At 41.8% G+C, this 23,208-nt stretch overlaps 1 protein-coding gene across 1 annotated transcript in view; it reads right to left on the reverse strand.

Moving 5' to 3' along the window:
• Positions 1-2,018, reverse strand: part of LOC110301776 (beta-galactosidase-1-like protein 3) — a 42,667-nt gene extending 40,649 nt beyond the window's left edge. The window contains exons 1-3 of the mRNA XM_021172421.2: positions 1,913-2,018; positions 1,149-1,250; positions 782-994 (exon numbers count right to left, since the gene is read on the reverse strand). Coding sequence (XP_021028080.1) covers positions 782-994; positions 1,149-1,250; positions 1,913-1,926 — 329 coding nt within the window. The 5' untranslated portion in view covers positions 1,927-2,018. The remainder of the gene's footprint in view (positions 1-781; positions 995-1,148; positions 1,251-1,912) is intronic.
• Positions 2,019-23,208: the final 21,190 nt, after the last annotated feature.

The raw sequence follows: 23,208 nt of genomic DNA on the forward strand, positions 1-23,208 counted from the left end.
AGACTGGACCTGTCCCCATTTCATCATGGGAGAAGGAAAGGTTTATGGATATGACAGGAACTATAGACAGTTAATGGTTGCTAGGGAAAGGACCATCACTTCCTTTAGTGGTGTGGCCACTGATAAATTACCCATGTCCCAGGAAATAACTTCCCATTCATGCTCATGCAAGGAGCCCTAACTAAAGTGAGTCTGTCACACCCATGAAGACATGAAAGTAGGAACACTATTTGTTGGGAAGAAGACTTTCAGTGGGAAGGTGGGGTTTAAGAATTTAATGGAAGGCAAAAATTACCAAACTTCACTATATGTGTATGAGATTGTCCGGGAATAAAAACAAAAACAAATACTATGTAGCTCTTCTAGAAGTTTCAGATTAAGATCTTGCATCACTAAAAATAAGAATATTAAAATGCATATCTGTAAGTAAATATATATATATTTGTGTATTATATATATATATATAATACACACACACATACACACATTTTATATAAAATGCCTTCAGCATGTCACTAAGGCTAGTGGCTCATAGATGATCCAATGGCATTTGCTGAAAAAGGACCCATCCTCTTATCAACTTTATCCAAAACTTTGATTGAAGAGCAAGCTACGTATGATATTTAAGTGGCAACTGGACACAAATGTAAAAGGACCAGCTGGAAATGGCTATTCTAGAGCTAAGCCTTCATATCGTGCTCTCAAAAACAGAACCCCAATTTTGCCAGTCTGCAGCTGTCTGTCAGGACATATGTCTTGAAGGTAGTAGTGGGGTACTCACGTAGTGACAGTGTTGAATCCACAGGCCTGCAGCTTCAACAAGCGGTCCTTCCAATACTCCCTGGGCACCCGGAAGTAGTGTATGGAGCCTCCAACGATCATGAATTTGTGACCTTCCAGGGTGAAGTATGCTTTACCCAGAGCATTGGTTTTAGTGCTAAGCCCTACAAATCTGTTCTTCAGCTCAGACGGGGTCAGATTAGACCAACTGAACCTAGATTGGAGGGGAAAAAGAAAAGGAGTATGCAGAAACAGCGGCAAACCTCTGCGACAGCGAGGCTCCTGTTAGCAGAACACAGGGGACTGCTTATGCCCCTTATTTTCCCCAGGAAAAGGGACGAAGCTTCCCACTCCCTACCCGCACCAACCTGGCAGGAGACTTAAACACCTCCTCTGAGTGAGGAGCAAAACCTGATAGGACAGTTGGCAGGAAGAAGATGGCCATGAATCTCTTCCAGGAACGATGCTTGCTGTAAGGAAAAGAGACAGTAACAGGGGAAACATGGTGGCCCCTTGAGTCACAAGGACTAGAAAGTTGCTTCAGAAACTTCTAGAGGCTTGTGGCAAAGGACATCCATCAGAGGCGTTCTCCCAGAGAACCTGGGATAAGGGAGGCTGTAGCTCCACCCGGTTCCACCCGAGTCCCCCAATTCCAGGACTCCCACAACCCCCCCCCCCCCCCGCGTGCGCACTCGCCCCCATTGGACACATCACAACAGGACGAAGTTGGGCACTGGGCAGGGAAAGATTCAGGAAAGGTGGGACACTCCATGAACAGGATACAGGGAGGCTGGAAGGATTCAACCAAAGCACATATTCCCCATCCTCACCTCCCTGACATGCCCAGAGTCAATGTGCAGACCCACAGTAGGGTAGGGTAAGAGGGATTTCCAGAGGAAAGAGCTAGGGCAGAGAGACTTGAAAAAAAAGTCCTGGGTACTAGCACCACAAATCCTTGTGGGTGCCTGACTGGCTGACCTATAGAACACTGTGTGGGAAGTCTAGAGGCCTCCGGTGAGCATACTCAGGATGTTGGAGTCGGGGGGGAATTCAGGACGGGCATGTGCCTCAAAGAGCTGGCAGGGCCGGGGTCTTGGACTCTAGCAACGTCAGGGGAAGCAGAAAGGGTCACCTGAGGTATGCCATCACTGGAAGCCAGGGAGCGAAGGTCCTTGCAGCTCCTGCTTTCTCGGGTGCCTCAGACACACAACCTCCAGTCAGAACTTATGTCTGTCAGGCCTGATGCAGTGCCGATGGCTGGATGAAAATACGTCAAGAGTTGGGATGGGGAGGTGGGGAGGTGGGGAGGTGGTGTCCCACAACCTTGACACCATAATGCTACACCAGGCTTGCAGCCAGCATCTAGATCCAGGGTCTTCAAGAACAGTGTCCACAAGAAGCTATTGTCTCTGGTCCCTGTACAGCAGAGCCTGCAAGATATCCCAGCCTCCCTTTGTCCCCAAATGCCTATCGGCACTGGGAATAAAAAGGGAGTATCATCAGGGTTATCTCGGCCTTGGCTTCCTTAAACTGCAGCCAGCTGGCTCACAACACAAAGATCAGAGAGAGGAAGGAGCAAGAACAGAAGACTCCAGGAAATTCATACATCTGATAAGCACTTCGAGCAAAGTAACAGTTTACAAATCCACAGCCTTCCTATATACCAAAGACAGACTGAGAAAGAAATCAGGGAAACAAGTCCATTCCCAATCGCCTTTTTAAAAACTAGCGCCACAGGGGTGAACGATGTACTATTTTGTTAAGTACTCCCTCAGCCTGTGCCCTTCCTTTCGCTCCTACCACCCACTGATATGAATGTTAGTTAGGTCTTCTGTCATTTCCCAGGGGCTTCTGTGTTTCTGGACTTCTATTTGTGTATTCCTATTGTGGTTTCAGGTTTTGTGAATTCTTTTGCTCTTTTTAGCACATATAGTCTTTCTTCTATCCACTCCAGACCACGTGCTACAAGTTATAACAAGTGCAGAAAATAACCCAAAAATAATTACAATTTTTTTAAAAGGTCCAGCACCCAAACAAAACTATCCAAAAAAAACAAAAAAACAAAAAAACAAACAAACAAAAAAAAAAACCAAGAACAAACAAAGAAAAGAAAACCAGCCAGGCCACACACACACACACATTTAATGCCTGGTGATAGGATGCGTTAAAGGCCAGACACCAGACTCTGGAGGAAAAAATGCCAAACCTGCAAAGCAAGAAATAATACAAAAGAACACACTACACAGCTGGAAGGCAGGTGACAGGTACACAGCTGTGCACTCAGGCTTCTCTTCACTACCAAGACGGCGCCAGCCAGCTGTTCCAATGCCTTGCACGTGCTCACAACGGCAGAGTTCTCTTGAATGGCTCATGTTTCTATCCTCACAGTACCCTTCTCCAAAGACCATGATAACCTAAACAGAAGCAAGCATGTTCTTCCATAGCCAACGCCTTGGTAGTTCCTTCAAAGCATGTATCCCGTGTTAAAATGCTTACCGGCTTGTCCACTCAAGAGGCTGTGGATTAGCATAGCCTTTGAAAACAAATGTAGTGAAGAGAATATATTTCCCCACAACAAGCATATAAAGTTCCATCTCGAGTTCAGGAACTGCAAGGTTCTCTTCCAGGAATGGATTGTAATTTTGTTATACACACTTGGTTAGTTAGCATGCCCAAGGGTCCTTGCTCAACCCCAAGCACCTCAGAGATAAAGATTAAAGGAAAAAGTCTACTTTGGAGAGGACAAAAAGATATCATCATTCTTTAAAACTGATGCAGTCTCAAACAGGAAATCTTCTTGACTTCCTCAACAAATATGCCAAAAAAATTAATTATGACAAGATACGGAAATTGTCCCTTAGTAACTTCACTACCCTGCTCCCACTGTGGGCAGTGCTCTGCACTCTGTATCCTTTTGAGAATTAACTGACCATGGCCAATGCGTTCTCCTTCATCTCTACAGAAAAGGGAAACAGTAGCCTAGAACTTTACATTCTCAAAGGCATTTATGTTGACCTCAATAGCACTATGAATTGTAAGCCTATGTTCATAGAGTGCTCCTGCAAGCACTCTACTGATGAGCCACACTCCAAGAGCCATGTAAGATGGATTTTAACTCTTTGTCTTGAGCAAAATTGAACCAATGAATTGGGATTTTATAATACCCCATTCCTATAAACCTGCACTTTGGGGAAAGCAGAGACTATATTATTACCTGCAATATACCTGAGAGGAGCCCAGCAAGAGTTCCTTCTCTTTCTTTTTTTTTAATTAAAAAATTTTATTGATTCTTTGTGAATTTCACATCATGTACCCCAATCACACTCATCTCCCTATCTCTTCATATCTACCCTCCTTCCTTGCAAAAGAAAAAAAAACACATAAAAATCAAAATCAAAAGATTAAAAACATCTCACCATTGAAGCTGCAGTGTACCACGGTGTGTCACACGAAACACCCTTCTGTTCATACAGCTTTATGCAAACGTTCATTGCAATGAGTCATCGGTCTGGTTCAATACCTCTAGCTTCTACTACACTATCAATATTGGTTCCACACTGGGACTACTCTCAGATAACCTGTTGTATTATAGAGATCCTGCAGATTGGTTCTGTAGGACCAGTGCCTTCACTCTCTACACAAGTTTATAAATGAACATAGATATTGGGGTTATGCTGGAGGCCAGTTCCAGCAGTCTTCTTTCTTCTTGTTGGTTTCTCTTGAGGCAACAAAGGTGGAAGAGAGTCGCAGGGGTAAAACTTGATCTTAAGAGATATTTAAGGTTGCTGTATAATAGTAAAACATTTACCTATCGTAAGTCTAAGTCACTTTGCTTCAGTAGCTTACCTGCTTGAGTTCCACTGAGGCCAGAAGCTGTAGTCTCTGGCATTTAACACCTTATGGTAAAGCTGCTGGGTGGGCAGGGGGTGGGGATTAAGTAAAGTAGCCTTTGTTCTATCTCAGCAAGAACTGCACAATTCTAACTTCCAGTCTGCTAGTTGAAGTCACAGGAAGAAAAAGGAATGTTTAAAAGTGGTTTTAGCTTTTATTTCTAAGTTCTTAGTTCTCCAAATATTTTCTATAAAAGTTTTCTCTTGTGCCCTAAAAAGTTCTGCTCTTCTCTTAATCTTGCTCTTTCCTCCTGCTCTCTTGTAACAATAATGCTCTTACTCTCAATGCCTTTTCCTCTAATGCTATGCCCTTACCTCTAAATTCTTCTTGAGTTCAGTTCTGTTTAAAAAAAAAAAAAAAAAAAAAAAGTCTTCTTTAGTCCTACTTTTTCTCTTTGTCCTCAGTACTTGAACATCTTTTAGAACACATGATCACATGGTAAAAAGTTCACCACAAGTTTACACATAAATTCAAATCATAAATCCAATAAGAAGTTTACAACAAGAATATTTACATTCATATCCATTGGGAGTAATTATCTGACTAAACATTCATCATCTGTCACCAGCTCTACAGGTTCACAGAGAGTTAAAAAACATAATTTTGTGACTATTAGTGAAGTTTGTATAGATAAACCCAGTCAAGATTTTATCTTCTGTTCTTACACCTATAGTAAATTAGTAGTTCCCTTTTTATGACCTTTGGATAATTGTTTTACAACTTCTTAGAATATACTCTAAGTTGTAGATGCCTGTTTGCTATCTCAGAAGCAATTAACTTGTGATATTTGAAAACTAACAGAGTTCTCACTGCAGTTTTGATTATCAGAGAGGACTTCATAACAGTCCTATTATTAAAGAGCTTAATAATTATGAATATAATTTTAGAAATTCTTATAGAATCATCATTAAGAATTAAGAAGTCAGCCAGGCAGTGGTGGCACATGCCTTTAATCCCAGCACTTGGGAGGCAGAGGCAGGTGGATTTCTGAGTTCAAAGCCAACCTGATCTACAGAGTGAGTTCCAGGACAGCCAGGGCTACAAAGATAAACCCTGTCTCGAAAAATCAAACAACAACAACAAAAATTTAAGAAGTCATCTATTTGTCTATATAGAATCACTACAAGACAGAACATCTTTGTTGTTCTGCAGAAATATGTTTAAAATATTAATACTACCAGGAAAAGCATATTAATAGCAGGAATCTTTCCTAAAATGAAATTCTCTTCCGCCTTATCTAAAAGAGCAAGTCCATTATAGATTTTAATTCATGACAGAACCATCTCAGGAAGATCACCTGCTAGTATTTAAGCTTCTAGATAGCTCCTGGCAGGGTAGGCCAACTCAGAGTCCTGGATCTGGGCCAGGGTAGAAGCTGAATTGGTAGTCCCCCAGTTCTCCTATGTCCCTAACAACAGAGCCAACTTTACTGTGCTGCCCAAGCAAGATGCAAGGTCCTGCTCTCCTGAGTGCTATGGCCAGTGAGAGACACAAAAAGCTCACCTGCCACACATAGAGGAGGGGGAGGGAGAAATCTTCTCTTTCTTGGTATATTTACTGACCTTAAGGTGGTTGAGATGGAACCTGGGAGAATAGAGCCTAAAATGAGATGGATTGAAGTCTCATGCAATAGCCAACTTGATTTAGAGAATCAGACAAGTTATGAAGAATCATATAAGTAAAACATACAATCATAAGAACAAGCCACACATAGCAAAAACATGTTTTTCCATAGAGGTATATAAATAAATAACAATAGCCTGTTGTGATGAATAATCCACATAAAACTCACTCCTATCATTACACCTGGAAGGAGCACAGTATTCCAAGGAAAGGGTTGTGTTTGGGAAGACATTGAAGTCACATGACTCTGGTCTTGTTTCCTGGGAGTTTCCTCACAAGCACTCAGAATTTCTCTTGCACAACTCCATTCTTTGACTATATTCCTACATCTCATTTCACTAGCCAATCTATTTCTTCCTTCTTTCATCCTGCCTTTGGGCTTTCCCTGGAACACTTAGAACTGGTGGTCAACCTCCATTGTAGGGAGATCAATCATCCATTCCAACATCCTTCAAGGCTTACAATCCCACATTCTCAGGAGGGTGGGGGCGGGGTCTAGGATGTACTCAGATCCTTGTATGAGAAGGACTTCTCATAGTTATATTGGGAAACCAAAGGTGATGGCAGTTGTCTGTATAATTCTAAAGACCTCAGTGACCTCCCTGACCAGCAGCACTCCTGGCACTAGAACTTTTGTTTAACAGCCCATGGCTCCTAAAAAGTGCTACCTCTTTAACCTACACTGTATGTTTAGACCTTGTGAAGTCCCTGTGCACGTCCAATTCTGTATTAGCATTCTCCTCTTGTCTTTAAATCTGGTTTTACATAAAAATAGAATTACCAACATCCTTCTGCTATAGGGGACTTACCTATGCACTACAGGGAACTCTGTAGCTGTCCAGAAGCCATAGAGAACTGAGTACACCTGAAAGGGAGGCTGGAAATGAAATAGGATGGGTGGGCAAGAGAAGAATGAAGCCAAGACAAAGTTCCTCTAATCAAGACTCAAAGTTTAATTTTCAGTTCTGAGTTTATATAGGCAGAACCCAAAGACCCATCCCTTTGTTCCAGCTGGATTGAGTTGCAAAGCAAGCTCAGCAGGTGGTCAACTCCTCAACACTCCATAGGAAATGCAAATGTGCCAAGGCCAGGTGCCAACTTCCACCAGGTTGTAAAACCATTGAAGGTTTGTAGCCTATTCAAGGCTGAGGGAAGGGCACAAGAACTCCAAGACTCAAAGATTCATGATTCTACTCTCACACACCCCTCCAAGTGACCATGTTGGTTATGGGGATTTCATTTCGGTCCACCTGCTCTTTCTCTTTCCCTGGTTCCTGGAAATGACCTCTCAGTTCCAGGCAGAAGCCACTTAGCTATCAGTTGTCCTCTAGCTTGTGGGAGCTTTCACTTTTCCTTCAATAATCTGTTTCTGCTTAAGTATTCAGTGTCTATACTTGAATTCTTTCAATGATGACACCAAGAACCATGGGGACCATCAGGTTCAGTGGCAGCCAGATGCAGAAAACCATGTTGAGCATTGTGTCCCATCTATTAGCATGCCTTCTTCCTTTCGGCCTCTAAAATTTCCTTTTTTTAAGAGTTATTTATTTATGTGAGTACACTGTAGTGTAGCTGTCTTCAGACACATTAAAAGAGGCCATCAAATCTTATTACAGATGGTTGTGAGCAACCATGTGAACTCAGAAGAGCAGTCAGTGCTCTGAACCGATAAGCCATCTCTCTAGCCCTAAAATTCCTTTTGACAGTTCACTTTTAGCAATTTCCCCTAGTACCACTGGAATCCAAATGTCTGTTCTTTCCTACAGACATGGAAATAGGCCTGAGGGCTGAAATTAATCAAGTGGAAACAAAAAGAACTATAGAAAAAAATCAACCAAACCAGGAGCTGGTTCTTTGAGAAAATCAATAAGATAGATAAACTCTTAGCCAGACTAACTAGAGGGCACAAGGATAGTATCCTAATTAACAAAATCAGAAATGAAAATGGAGACATAACAACAGAACCTGAGGAAATCCAAAACATCATCAGATCCTACTACAAAAAGCTATACTCAATAAAACTGGAAAATCTGGATGAAATGGACTATTTCCTAGACAGATACCAGGTACCAAAGTTAAATCAGGATCAGATTAACAATCTAAGCAGTCTCATATCCCATAAAGAAATCGAAGCAGTCTTTAATAGTCTCCCAAACAAAAAAAGCCCAGGACCAGATAGGTTTAGTGCAGAGTTCTATCAGACCTTCAAAGAAGACCTAATTCCAATTCTCCTCAAAGTATACTACAAAATAGAAACAGAAGGTACTCTACCCAATTCATTCTATGAATCCACATTTACTCTGATACCTAAAGCACATAAAGACCCAACAAAGAAAGAGAACTTCAAACCAATTTCCCTTATGAATATCAATGCAAAAATACTCAATAAATTCTTGCAAACCGAATCCAAGAACACATCAAAATGATCATCCATCATGATCAAATAGGCTTCATCACAAGGATGCAGGGATGGTTTAATATACATAAATCCATCAACGTAATCCATTATATAAACAAACTCAAAGACAAAAACCACATGTTCTTCTCATTAAATGCTGAGAAAGCATTTGACAAAATCCAACACCCTTTTATGATAAAAGTCATAGAAAGTTCAGGAATTCAAGGCCCATACCTAAACACAATAAAAGCAATATGCAGCAAACCAGTAGGCAACATCAAACTAAATGGAGAGAAACTTGAAGCAATCCCACTAAAATCAGGGACTAGACAAGGCTGCCCACTTTATCCCTACCTATTTAATATAGTACTTGAAGTCCTAGCCAGAGCAAATTCGACAACAAAAAGAGATCAAGGGTATACAAATTGGAAAGGAAGAAGTAAAAATATCACTATTTGAAGATGATATGATAGTATATATAAGTGACCCTTAAAATTCCACCAGAGAATTCCTAAACCTGATAAACAGCTTCAGTGCAGTAGCTAGATATAAAATTAATTCAAACAAATCAGTGGGCTTTCTCTATACAAAGGATTAATAGGCTGAGAAAGAAAATAGGGAAACAACACCCTTCACAATAGTCATAAATAATATAAAATACCTTGGTGTGACTCTAACTATAAAAGTGAAAGATCTGTATGATAAGAACTTCAAATCTCTGAAGAAAGAAATTGAAGATCTCAGAAGATGGAAAGATCTCCCATGCTCATGGGTTGGCAGGATTAATATAGTCAAAATGGCTATCTTGCTGAAAGCAATCTACAGATCCAATGCAATCCCCATCAAAATTCCAACTCAACACTTCACAGAGTTAGAAAGGGCAGTTTGCAAATCGGAATAACAAAAACCTAGGATAGCAGAAACTATTCTGAACAATAAAGGAACCACTGGTGGAATCAACATGCCTGACCTCAAGCTATACTACAGAGCAATTGTGATAAAAACTGTGTGGAATTGGTACATCGACAGACAGGTAGATCAGTGGAATAAAACTGAAGACCCAGAAATGAACCCACACACCTCTGATTACTTGATCTTTGACAAGAGAGCTAAAACCATCCAGTGGAAAAAAAGAGCATTTTTCAACAAATGGTGCTGGCTCAACTGTCAGTTAACATGTAGAAGGTAAATTGATCCATTCATATCTCCTTGTACAAAGCTCAAGTCTAAGTGGATCAAGGAACTCCACATAAAACCAGAGACACTGAAACTTATAGAGGAGATAGTGCTCTCAAAGGTACGGACACAGAAGAAAAGTTCCTGAACAGAACAGCAATGACTTGAGCTGTAAGATCAAGAATTGACAAATGGGACCTCATAAAATTGCAAAGCTTCTGTAAGGCAAAAGACACTCAATAAGACAAAAGGCCACCAACAGACTGGGAAAGGATCTTTACCAATCCTAAATCAGATAGGGGACTAATATCCAATATATACAAAGAACTCAAGAAGCTGTACTCCAGAAAACCAAATAACCCTACTTAAAAATGGTATAAAGGTAAGAGACAAGTTACTGTAGCTTTATCACATCCTGGCTACCTTGCAAAAGATGAATAAAATCATTTTCCTACATCCAGTGTCACCTTGAGTTCTAGAAACAAAAGCCATGTACAGAATAGATCACCCCCCAGGTAAGGGCAATTATCCATGATATGCATGCTGTACCATGAGAGTACCAGTTTGGTTTTCCAAGCTAGAATTAATAGTGGTTAAAGAGACCTCACTTATATCAGGACCATTTGATGATGCAGCTCTTGCCCTTCTTCCTAATTCTTCCTTTATCTAACAACAAAACTCTTTTTTTTTAATTTTTAATATTTTTATTACATATTTTCCTCAATTACATTTCCAATGCTATCCCAAAAGTCCCCCATAGCGCCCCCCACTTCCCTACCCACCCATTCCCATTCTTTTGGCCCTGGCATTCCCCTATATTGGGGGAATGCAAGTTTGCAAGTCCAATGGGCCTCTCTTTCCAGTGATGGCCGACTAGGCCATCTTTCGATACATATGCAGCTAGAGACAGTAGCTCTAACACAGACTTGGGGGGTATAACCTCGACCCAGCCTGAAGCTGGCTGAACCAGACCTCGACCTTGCTGCCACTAAAGAGATTATCTAGGGTGGAGCCTCCCTAGATCACTCTATTGTTCAGCCACTATTACTGCTACCTGCTGGGAGGCCGCCTAGCTATTGGTCACCTGCAGCTGGGCTCCAAGAATGAATTGGTGGGAATGGGCCTCGCCTCCCCCTTTTATAAGCTCAGTCACCATTAAACATTTGAGCCTTAATCAGAACGTTGTCTTGGCTCCACTTCTCTCTCGTCTGCCTCGTTTCCCTTTCTTTCAGCGCCAGCCTGCCACTCAAGTGTACCGTGTCCATGTGAGCCACTGGACAGCTCACAACAATCTGGTGCCTGGACTGGGACCTGAAGAAGTTCAGGAAGACGCTGAAGGAATGCTGTTTTGTATGGAGCTCCACGGGAAGAAAAATAAAAGGATCGTATCGGACACATACGACAACAGGTCCACATTCTAGCGCTAGTTTAAAACTTCGTTTTTTTAAAGGGTTGCTACAGGTGTGGAAAGATACAGGCTAAATTTGGATTCCGCACTAACTCAGCGCTGGATTCACTTGGGTCTACAGCAGAATTATTGGAACTAGGAACTGATCAGGCGGTTGTCCGCAGCTTTTAAAAGCTGTCTCAGGCGAGACGAAAAGGGTTTTAAAAAAGAAATGAATCAGGCGATTGTCCTCGGTTTTCAAGAGTTGCTTTGAGCAAGAGGAGTAGGGATTGAAGTACAATTGTTAGAAAATCTTTTAGATAGGATAGATTCTTGTTGCCCATGGTTCAAGGAAGAAGATACTTTAGATATCAGAACTTGGGAGAAAATTGGAAAAGCCTTGAAAACCACTCAGGCAGATAATTTCACCCTATGCCTCTGGGCACTCATAAAAGATGCTATTGAAAAGGTGATCTCACAGGGGTTAGATGGTACCCAGGCAGAGCTTGATGAATCTCAGGAAGAGTGCCTTTCAGAGAGGGTCGTCTCAGAAAAAGGTCCTCTCAATTCTAAATTTGATAGATATAGAGACTCTGATGATGAGCTAATTTTAGACAAAGAAGATCACTCAGAAAGAGGAGCTGCCAAATATTCTGAGGAGGATAGGCCTCCTTGCAAGTCTCCCGCTCCACCTATAGCCTCCACCGTGGAAGATGCTACTCAGGAACACACAACTAAGCAAATTAGAGTTTGAAGTTAGGCCGCAGAAATTGACTGATGAGCTTTGGGAGCTAAAAAGGACGTCAGATACAGGAAGGAGTAACTCTTCTGAAATGTACCAAGCGCCGCTAGGAAGAGCTGTGAGTCAGGCTCGTGGGAGAAGACAGGATACATCTGATATGCTAGCCTTTCCTGTCATTGAAGTAATTGACCAGCAAGATACTAGAGTCAGACATTACCAGACTTTGGATTTCAAGTTGATAAAGGAGTTAAAAACAGCGGTTGTGCAATACGGTCCTTCAGCCCCTTTCACACAAGCATTACTGGATACGGTCATGGAGTCACACTTAACCCCCCTAGATTGGAAGACTCTATGTAAGGCTACCCTGTCAGGAGGAGATTTCTTACTTTGGGATTCTGAATGACAAGATGCCAGTAAGAAAACTGCCGCTTTAAATGCTCAGACCGGTAATCTAGACTGGGATAGTAACATGCGTCTGGGAGAAGGCTTTATGAGGGCCAGGCTAATCAGATTGGTTTTCCCGTTGGAGTGTACACCCAGATCACGGCAGCTGCTCGCAGCGCTTGGGGACAGTTTCTGGTTAGAGGGGACATTGGTGGGAGTTTAGCCAGCATTCGGCAGAGTCCTGGTGAGCCTTACTAGAACTTTGTGGATAGGCTATTAATAGCAGCTAGTATAATCCTTGGAAAATCTGACACCGGAAGACCTTTCGTTATGCAATTGACTTATGAGAATGCTAATGCAATGTGTAGCGCTGCACAAAGGACGAACAGATTTACCGGGATATGTCTGTCTTTGTGCAGAAATCAAGCCGGCATATAATCAGGGTTTGGCTTTTGGCACCGCTTTGCAAGGGACCACCATACAATCAATGTTCTCTGGGAAATGAGGGAATAATGAATGTTTTAAGTGTGGAAGTTTGGGTCATTTTAAAAGTGATTGTCCTAAGAACAAAGGTGCCGAGAGTGGGCAAGCAGGCCGTGCCCCAGGAATTTGTCCCCATTGCAGAAAGGGCAACCACTGGGCTAAGGTGTGCAAATCCAAGCCAGGCACTCTGGGCCATCTGGTGCTGGGAAACGAGAGGAGGGGCCAGCCCCAGGCCCCGACTTACTCACAGAAAACAGCTTATGGGGCTATAAACCTGCTGCCCAGCCAAAGAGATCAGTTTTTTAACTTGTCAGGGATAAACCAGGAGGTGCAGGATTGGACCTCTGTTCCACCACCCACACAGTATTAACCCCAGAAACGGGAATCCAGACTCTGCCTACCGGAGTCTTTGGACTACTACCTGTAGAAACGTGTGGATTTCTTTAGGACGAAGCAGTTCTATTGTAAAAGGCCTGCAGATTTATCCAGGTGTTGTAAATAATGATTATGAGAGAGAAATTAAAATCATAGCTGCTTCCCCTCATGGTATTATAACTGTACCTGCTAATCAAAGAATTACTCAACTTGTTTTAATTCCTCTACATCCACCACTGTCCAGATTTGTTAAGAATGAGAGAGGACAAGGTGGTTTTGACTCCTCTGGTGTGAATTGGGTTCAATCTATTACTAATCAGAGACCTAACCTTAAATTGACATTTAATGGAAAAAGCTTTGAAGGATTGATAGATACTGGAGCTAATGTGACAATTATTAGAGGACAGGATTGGCCCTCAACTTGGCCTTTGACTGATATGCTTACTCACCTTCACGGAATTGGTTATGCTAGTAACCCAAATCAAAGCTCCAAATTGCTAACCTGGAGAGATGGGGAAGGAAAATCAGGACAAATTCAGCCATATGTCATGTCAAATTTGCCTGTAACTCTATGGGGAAGAGATCTCTTGTCACAGATGGGCATTATAATGTACAGTCCTAATAAGATGGTGACTAAGCATACACTCAGACAGGGACTTTTGCCTGGTCATGGGCTAAAAAAGAAGGGACAAGGAATTAAGACTTTTGAACATCCTAAACCTCACTCTAACACAAGAGGTTTGGAGTATTTTCGGTAATGGCCACTATCTTGCCTGCATCCCACACCGATAAAATTCAGTGGCTTAATGATATTCCGGTGTGGGTGGATCAGTGGTCTTTACCTAAAGAAAAAATAGAAACTGCTTCTTCACTAGTGCAGGAGCAACTAGAGGCAGGACATTTAGTAGAATCTCAGTCCCCTTGGAATACACCAATTTTCATTATCAAGAAAAAATCTGGTAAATGGAGATTGTTACAAGATTTAAGAAAAGTTAATGAGACCATGGTATCTATGGGACCTTTACAACCTGGGCTTCCCTCCCCGGTAGCCATTCCTAAAGGATATTATAAAATTGTGGTAGATCTGAAAGATTGTTTCTTTACTATTCCTTTGCATCCAAAGGATTGTGAAAGATTTGCTTTCAGTGTTCCTTCTATAAATTTTAAGGAACCTATGAAGAGATATCAATGGACAGTTCTCCCACAGGGCATGGCTAATAGTCAACCTTATGCCAAAAGTTTGTGGCACAAGCCATTCAGCCTGTGAGACAACAATGGCCTATGAATTACATCATTCATTTCACAGATGATGTTTTGATGGCAGGAAAAGACCCCCAGGATTTGCTTTTGTGTTATAGAGATTTACAAAAAGCTTTAGCTGAGAAAGGATTAAGGATTCCTCCTAAAAAGATACAAACTCAGGGTCCTTATAATTATTTGGGCTTTAGACTTACTAATCAACCTGTTTTTCCCCAGAAGATAGTTATTCGCAGAGACAACTTAAGGACTTTGAATGATTTTCAAAAATTGTTAGGTGATACTAATTGGCTTCGCCCCTATTTAAAGCTTACTACAGGGGAGTTGAAACCTTTTTTTGATATTCTTAACGGGAGTTCTGATCCTACCCCGCCCCCCTAGATCTCTAACCTCAGAAGGATTGCTGGCCTTACAACAAGTGGAAAACGCTATTGAAGAGCAATTTGTCACTTATATAGATTGTTCTTTGCCTTTACATCTGTTAATTTTTAATACCATTCATGTGCCTACAGGATTGTTATGGCAAAAGTCTCCTCTAATGTAGATACATTCGAGGATTTCTCCTAAACATAATATCTTGCCATATTATGAAGCAGTAGCTCAGATGATTATCCTTGGAAGGAAACAGGCACTAACTTATTTTGGCAAAGAGCCAGATATTATTGTTCAGCCTTACAGCGTAAGTCAAGACCCTTGGCTGAAACACCACAGTACAGATTGGTTGCTTGCTCAAATAGGGTTTAACAGAACTATAGACAGCCACTACCCTCAAGATAAGTTGATAAAATTTTTGAATGTACATGAGGATATTGTTCTGGTGTTTACTGATGGCTCCTCTAAAGGGCAAGCTGGATTTCTTATAAATAATCAACAGGTAATCATAAAGACTCCTGGCCTCTCAGCTCAATTAGCAGGATTAACAGCAGTACTGAATGTCTTTCAGTTTGTGCATGAGGCTTTTAATATTTTTACTGATAGTTTATATGTTGCACAATCGGTACCCTTATTGGAGACCTGTGGTACGTTTAACTTTAATATGCCAGCAGGATCCCTGTTTTCACAATTGCCAAACATCATTCTTGCCCAAAAACACTCGTTCTGTATTGGCCACATACGATCTCATGCTGGTCTTCCTGGACCTTTAGCTGAAGGCAATGATTGCATCTACAGAGCTCTAATAGGAGAAGCCTTAATTTCAGATCCTGTTGCTTTGGCCAAACGTGATCATGAAAAATTTCATCTCTTTAGCCATACCTTAAGGCTTCGACATAAGATCACTAAGGAGCAGGCAAGAATGATTGTAAAACAATGTCCTAAATGTATTACATTATCTCCAGTGCCACATTTAGGAATTAATCCATGAGGTCTTATGCCTAATCATATTTGGCAAATGGATGTAACTCATTATACAGAATTTGGAAAATTAAAATATATACATGTTTGTATTGATACTTGTTCAGGATTCCTTTTTGCTTCTCTGCATACTGGAGAAGCCTCCAAAAATGTAATTGATCATTGCCTACAAGCCTTTAATGCCATGGGATTGCCTAAACTTATTAAAACAGATAACAGGCCATCCTCTTCTAGCAAAAATTTTACTTCATTTTGTAAAGAATTTGGCATCAAACATAAAACTGGAATTCCTTATAACCCCATGGGACAAGGAATAGTTGAACGTGCTCATCACACTTTTAAAAAAAAAATGGCTTTTAAAAACAAAACAAGGGCAGTTATATCCCCCAAGGTCACCCAAGGCACATCTTGCTTTTGCTTTATTTGTTCTAAATTTTTTGCAAACTGATGTTAAAGGTCAGTCTGCAGCGGATCGCCACTGGCATCCAGTTACTTCTAGTTCTTATGCCATGGTAGAATGGTGGGACCCATTAACTAAGGAATGGAAGGGTCCATACCCGGTCCTAATCTGGGGAAGGGGCTTGGTATGTGTTTTTTTTTCACAAAAAATATGGAACGTGATGGCTGCGTGAGAGATTAGTTCGTCAACTGGACACAGATCCTGAACCTTCTAGTAAGTATGACTCTAACCTTGATTATGGCTAAAAATCCTCTTTAGCTGAAAAGTTAATTCAGAGCACAGCCTCCACTCCCAGAGAAGCTGCAGCCTTTCTGCAATTCTCAAAGTCACCTCCCCCATACCGGGAGCTCTAAGTCTAAGCCACCTGATCGTTGCTCATTTGCAACTGAAGGGAGTACCTGGACTTTCCCAAAGAAGCTTTTATACTGTTGCTTTTCACTGTCTTGACTTTGATTTTCAAGCAGGTCACTCAAAGCCCTTCAGCCTGACTGCAGCAGGCGTGCATCCCCACCTCCAACAGTGCAGGTGGCAGTTATTAATCTTCATTCAAGAAGCATTCTAAGTACATATTATGGCTTTTGATCTGATTTGGGAATAAGGTTTGCTATGAGGGCTGGACAGTCTAAAATGGGCACCCAGATTTCGGAATCATATCAATCTAGACAGAGGTACATGCCAAGAGGCCATGGTTTATTAATAATACACCACAGAGCCATGTAAAAGATTGGAGGCAAAGGTTAATGTCTTAGAAGTAGTAGTCTTAACAATAGGGCAGGACATAGAATATATTAAGGCAAGAAAGGCAGAAATTTCAGATATTAGCAATAGTCACTTGGACATTTGGAACACTGATGAATTGGCCAGAGATAAAAAATAACCTAAGTGCATTAAATCCCCTGGATTGGGTTCAATATATAATCCTACTTGCTATTATTATTGGCATTGTTTTATTAGTAAATCATTGTGTTTCCACTCATCTTTAGAGCACTCCTGAGATCTGTAGCTACAATGAGGTGGGACATTCTGGAACTTCAGCAGAAATATAAGAATGGGGGAATGCTATGCACACTCCAGTGAAGTTTGCTTAGCAGGCTGAGAGGCCTGGGAGCACTCACAAGGCAAAGAGTTTCACGGAAACTCACTTCCTGGAACTTTGTCATTCTCATAACCCGTATATTCTTACCCTATCCCTGCTGTAGTCTGATGTATGGATCCCCATGGTCTATTTTAGTATTATCTTATTATAAGTGCCCTTTAAGATTGAATTCTGACATAGCTAAGCCTTCACCAGTGTTCCAACAACCTAGAAAGACCTTGAAGCAGACAAACTTCGAATTCAGTAGGAATTCAGTAAGGAAGTTACCTATTCAGTAACTAATTAAGCATTACAAAGGACCAAACCAGAATAGCTCAGGGCTAGTCTGCAGAGTGTTTACTTGAGGCAGTAACCAGTCTTACCCAAACACAATGGCCTAGCTAATAGGTGGGTTTACCATGAGAAAAGTTAGGGAATCCCACTGAGACAGGTTTCTTCACTAGGCCCAAAGAAATCAGGCAGAACTATAGAGCATAAATAAATTTTATGCCTCAGTCCAGCTTTTTTTTTAAATATTAATAACAGGGAGGAAATTGTAACCTCCACCCAACCTGAAGCTGGCTGAACCAGACCTCGACCTTGCTGCCACTAAGGAGATTATCTAGGGTGGAGCCTCCCTAAATCATTCTATTGTTCAGCCACTGTTGCTGCTACCTGTTGGGAGGCCGCCTAGCTATTCTGGAGACTACACCCTATCCTGCACATGGTCACCTGCAGCTGGACTCCAAGAATGAATTGGTGGGAATGGGCCTCCCCTCCCCCCTTTATAAGTGCAGTCGCCATTAAACATTTGAGCCTTGATCAGAACATTGTCTTGGCTCCACTTCTTTCTCGTCCGCCTAGTTTCCCTTTCTTTCAGCACCGGCCTGCCACTCAGGTGTACCCCGTCCATGTGAGCCTGAAAGAACCTAGTGGGGAAACCCCCACTCAATTCTCGATTCGGCGTGCACCCAAGAATCACGAACAGACGGCCAACTTGATGTAAGAACACGAGGTAGTTTAATGATGGAGCTCCGGGCCAACACATATCTCCCGCAGGAGACAGAGGTGTTGACCACATGGTGGAGTCATAATGGCGGAGCTCCGGGTTGAAACATATCTCACGTAGGAGACAGTGGTTTCAACCCCGAGGCTTGGAAGCTAGGGGTTTTTATAGAAAAGGGGTGGGACTGGGGGAAGAATTGGCACGGTTTCACATGATTGGTCCATTTAAACATCAACAGACTGTCAGAAGGGCGGGAGATAGGGAGGCACTAGGCCAGTCAGGACATGTAACGACAGGCCTGTCTGGGCATGTCCTGGCCTGTTCTGCTATGTTCTCAGCCTCAGGTTTCAAAGCTCACAAACAACACTTTGGGCTATTTGACATAAATTACATGAATTACAGGTCTTAAGTTTTATTTCCTTTCAAGCCACTGGAGAGCTCACAACAGGGGGCGTCACTGGATTCCTTTATTTGTTCCTGTTCTTGATGTGATATCTTTTCTTTGCTAGTTGCCATTACTGTCTCTCTGATAAACACACTGGAACAGGCATCTAAGTCTAACTTTCTGGAGCTACTAGATCTCAGGTATTTAAAAACTCTTCTTACAACTTTGTCAAACCAAATAAGAAGAAAACACCTTTTGCATGTTGGTGTCTTGCAGCTAGTCAACCCTGAACAAGAAAAAGAAAAGAAGAGAAGAGAAAAGAAGAGAGAGGAAGGAAGGAAAGAAGGAAGGAAGGATGCTACCATGTGTTAAGTCCAAAGAAAATTCCAGTTCCCCAAACTCCAAAGGACAGTCCAAATATCCGGAAATGAGCTCAAGTTGGACTATAGAAGGATTTCTGGAGGTTATCTAAATGTCAGCAGGCCTCAGGAACTTATGAAACTTGTCCCCTCTACCAAAAAAAGTCTGTTCCTTACCTATGGCAGAAGTGACCTATGACTCCTATCAGGATCTCTCTTGCTTCCTCTTGTTCTCTCTCACACTCTGTCTCTCTGTCTCTCTCTCTTTCTCCCTCCTCACTGACTCTCACTCTCTATTGCTCTTTCTAGCCCTCCCACTCTCTTTCTCTGCTCTCTCTCTCTCTGTCTCTGTCTCTCTCTCTCTGTCTCTCTCTCTCTCTCTCTCTCTCTCTCTCTCTCTCTCTCTCTCTCTCTCTCTCTCTCTCTCTGTCTCTCCCTCTCTCTGTCTCTATCCTCTCTCACTCTCTTTCTTCTATTGCTCTCTCTGGCTTTCCTGCTCACTCTTACTCACCTGCTGCTCTGCTCTGTTATGCTTCTCTCACTATGTATTCTCTATTCTCTATTTCCAGCTATTATTTCCTCTCTAGCAGATAGCTCTGGTCATGTTCAGTCTACTTCTTTCTCTCTCTGCTCTGGACTCTTCCACATGCCTCTCATTGTTTCTCTCTCTCTCTCTCTCTCTCTCTCTCTCTCTCGCTCTCACTCTCGCTCTCTCTCTCTCTCATAACTACAATTAAAAAAAAACTCCCCCTTACTCATACTATGGACAGGTCACATTGTTACTCATACTTTGGACAGGTCACATTTGTTAGCCTATATACCACACATGCTGGAATCAGCCTTATTCTATTTTATTATCTTTGCACTTTGGACGGCACTGGCTTCTTTCCATCACTCTGGTGAGACAAAGCAATACATACCTTGACCTTATAAGCCCTGATGCTCATGGTGAGGTCTTCCAATCAGTGAACCTCTTCTTTTTCCTTCTCAATTTGGAACACCCTTTGCACTTTTTGGTTTTGTTGTTTGTTTGTTGTTTTTATTAATTATTTTACTTGTTTACCTTTCCTTTTTCCATGTTGATTTTTAATTTATTTTTTATTGGATCTTTTATTTATTTACATTTCAAATATTATTCCCTTTCCTGGTTTCCCCTCTGCAAACCCCGATCCCATCCCCCCCTTACCTTGCTTCTATGAGGGTGCTCCCCAATCCACCTACCCACTCCTGTCTCACTGCCCTAGCATTCCTCTACACTGGGGCATCGAGCCTTCACAGGACCAAGGTCCTCCCCTCCCATTGATGTCAGATAAGGTCCCTTCAACTCCTTCAGTCCTTCCCGAAATTCCTCCATTAGGGTACCTGTGCTCTAATGGTTGGCTGCAAGCATCTGTATCTGTATTGGTCAGGATCTGGCAGAGCCTCTCAGGAGACAGCTGAATCGGGCTCCTGTCAGCAAGCACTTTTTTTTTAAATATTTTTTTATTACATATTTTCCTCAAACATTTCCAATGCTATCTCAAAAGTCCCCCATGCCCCCCCCACTTCCCTACCCACCCATTCCCATTCTTTTGGCCCTGGCATTCCCCTATATTGGGGCATATAAAGTTTGCAAGTACAAGGGGCCTCTCTTTCCAGTGATGGCCGACTAGGCCATCTTTCGATACATATGCAGCTAGAGACAAGAGCTCCAGGGTACTGGTTAGTTCATCATGTTGTTCCAACTATAGGGTTGCAGATCCCTTTAGCTCCATGGGTACTTTCTCTAGCTTTTCCATTGGGAGCCCTGTGATCCATCCAATAGCTGACTGTGAGCATCCACTTCTGTGTTTGCCAGGCCCCGGCATAGTCTCGCAAGAGACAGCTATATCTGGGTCCTTTCAGCAAAATCTTGCTAGTGTATGCAATGGTGTCAGCGTTTGGAAGCTGATTATGAGATGGATCCCTGGATATGGCAGTCTCTAGATGGTCCATCCTTTCATCACAGCTCCAAACTTTGTCTCTGTAACTCCTTCCATGGGTGTTTTGTTCCCAATTCTAAGAAGGGGCATAGTGTCCACACTTTGGTCTTCATTCTTCCTGAGTTTCATGCGTCTAGCAAATGGTATCTTATATCTTGGGTATCCTAAGTTTTGGGCTAATATCCACTTATCAGTGAATACATATTGTGTGAGTTCCTTTGTGATTGTGTTACCTCACTCAAGATGATGCCCTCCAGGTCCATCCATTTGGCTAGGAATTTCATAAATTCATTCTTTTTAATAGCTGAGTAGTACTCCATTGTGTAAATGTACCATAATTTCTGTATCCATTCCTCTGTTGAGGGGCATCTGGGTTCTTTCCAGCTTCTGGCTATTATAAATAAGCTGCTATGAACATAGTGGAGCATGTGCCTTCTTACCGGTTGGGACATCTTCTGGATATATGCCCAGGAGAGGTATTGCTGGATCCTCCGGTGGTACTATGTCCAATTTTCTGAGGAACCGCCAGACTGATTTCCAGAGTGGTTGTACAAGCTTGCAATCCCACCAACAATGGAGGAGTGTTCCTCTTTCTCCACATCCCCGCCAGCATCTGCTGACACCTGAATTTTTTATCTTAGCCATTCTGAATGGTGTGAGGTGGAATCTCAGGGTTGTTTTGATTTGCATTTCCCTGATGGTTAAGGATGTTGAACATTTTTTCAAGTGCTTCTCTGCCTTTCGGTATTCCTCAGGTGAGAATTCTTTGTTCAATTCTGAGCCACATTTTTTAATGGGGTTATTTGATTTTCTGGAGTCCACCTTCTTGAGTTCTTTATATATATTGGATATTAGTCCCTTATCTGATTTAGGATAGGTAAAGATCCTTTCCCAATCTGTTGGCGGTTTTTTTGTCTTATTGATGGTGTCTTTAGCCTTGCAGAAGCTTTGCAGTTTCAGGAGGACCCACTTGTCAATTCTCGATCTTACAGCACAAGCCATTGCTGTTCTATTCAAGAATTTTTCCCCTGTGCCCATATCTTCAAGGCTTTTCCCCACTTTATCCTCTATGAGTTTCAGTGTCTCTGGTTTTATGTGAAGTTCCTTGATCCACTTAGACTTGACCTTAGTACAAGGAGATAGGAATGGATCGATTCGCATTCTTCTACATGATAACAACTAGTTGTGCCAGCACCATTTGTTGAAAATGCTGTCTTTCTTCCACTGGATGGTTTTAGCTCCCTTGTCAAAGATCAAGTGACCATAGGTGTGTGGGTTCATTTCTGGGTCTTCAATTCTATTCCATTGGTCTACTTGTCTGACACTATACCAGTACCATGCAGTTTTTATCACAATTGCTCTGTAGTAAAGCTTTAGGTCCGGCATGGTGATTCCACCAGAGGTTCTTTTATCCTTGAGAAGAGTTTTTGCTATCCTAGGTTTTTTGTTATTCCAGATGAATTTGCAGATTGCACTTTCTAATTCGTTGAAGAATTGAGTTGGAATTTTGATGGGGATTGCATTGAATCTGTAGATTGCTTTTGGCAAGATAGCCATTTTTACAATGTTGATCCTGCCAATCCATGAGCATGGGAGATCTTTCCATCTTCTGAGATCTTCTATAATTTCTTTCTTCAGAGACTTGAAGTTTTTATTATACAGATCTTTCACTTCCTTAGTTAGAGTCACGCCAAGATATTTTATATTATTTGTGACTATTGAGAAGGGTGTTGTTTCCCTAATTTCTTTCTCAGCCTGTTTATTCTTTGTGTAGAGAAAGGCCATTGATTTGTTTGAGTTAACTTTATTTCCAGCTACTTCACCAAAGCTGTTTATCAGGTTTAGGAGTTCTCTGGTGGAATTTTTAGGGTCACTTATGTATACTATCATATCATCTGCAAAAAGTGATATTTTGACTTCATCTTTTCCAATTTGTATCCCCTTGATCTCCTTTTGTTGTCGAATTGTTCTGGCTAGGACTTCAAGTACAATGTTGAATAGGTATGGAGAAAGTGGACAGCCTTGTCTAGTCCCTGATTTTAGAGGGATTGCTTCAAGCTTCTCACCATTTACTTTGATGTTGGCTACTGGTTTGCTGTAGATTGCTTTTATC

The sequence above is a fragment of the Mus caroli genome, unplaced genomic scaffold, assembly GCF_978045245.1.
Source record: "Mus caroli unplaced genomic scaffold, Mus_caroli_1 scaffold_11, whole genome shotgun sequence".
Lineage (NCBI taxonomy): Eukaryota > Metazoa > Chordata > Mammalia > Rodentia > Muridae > Mus > Mus caroli.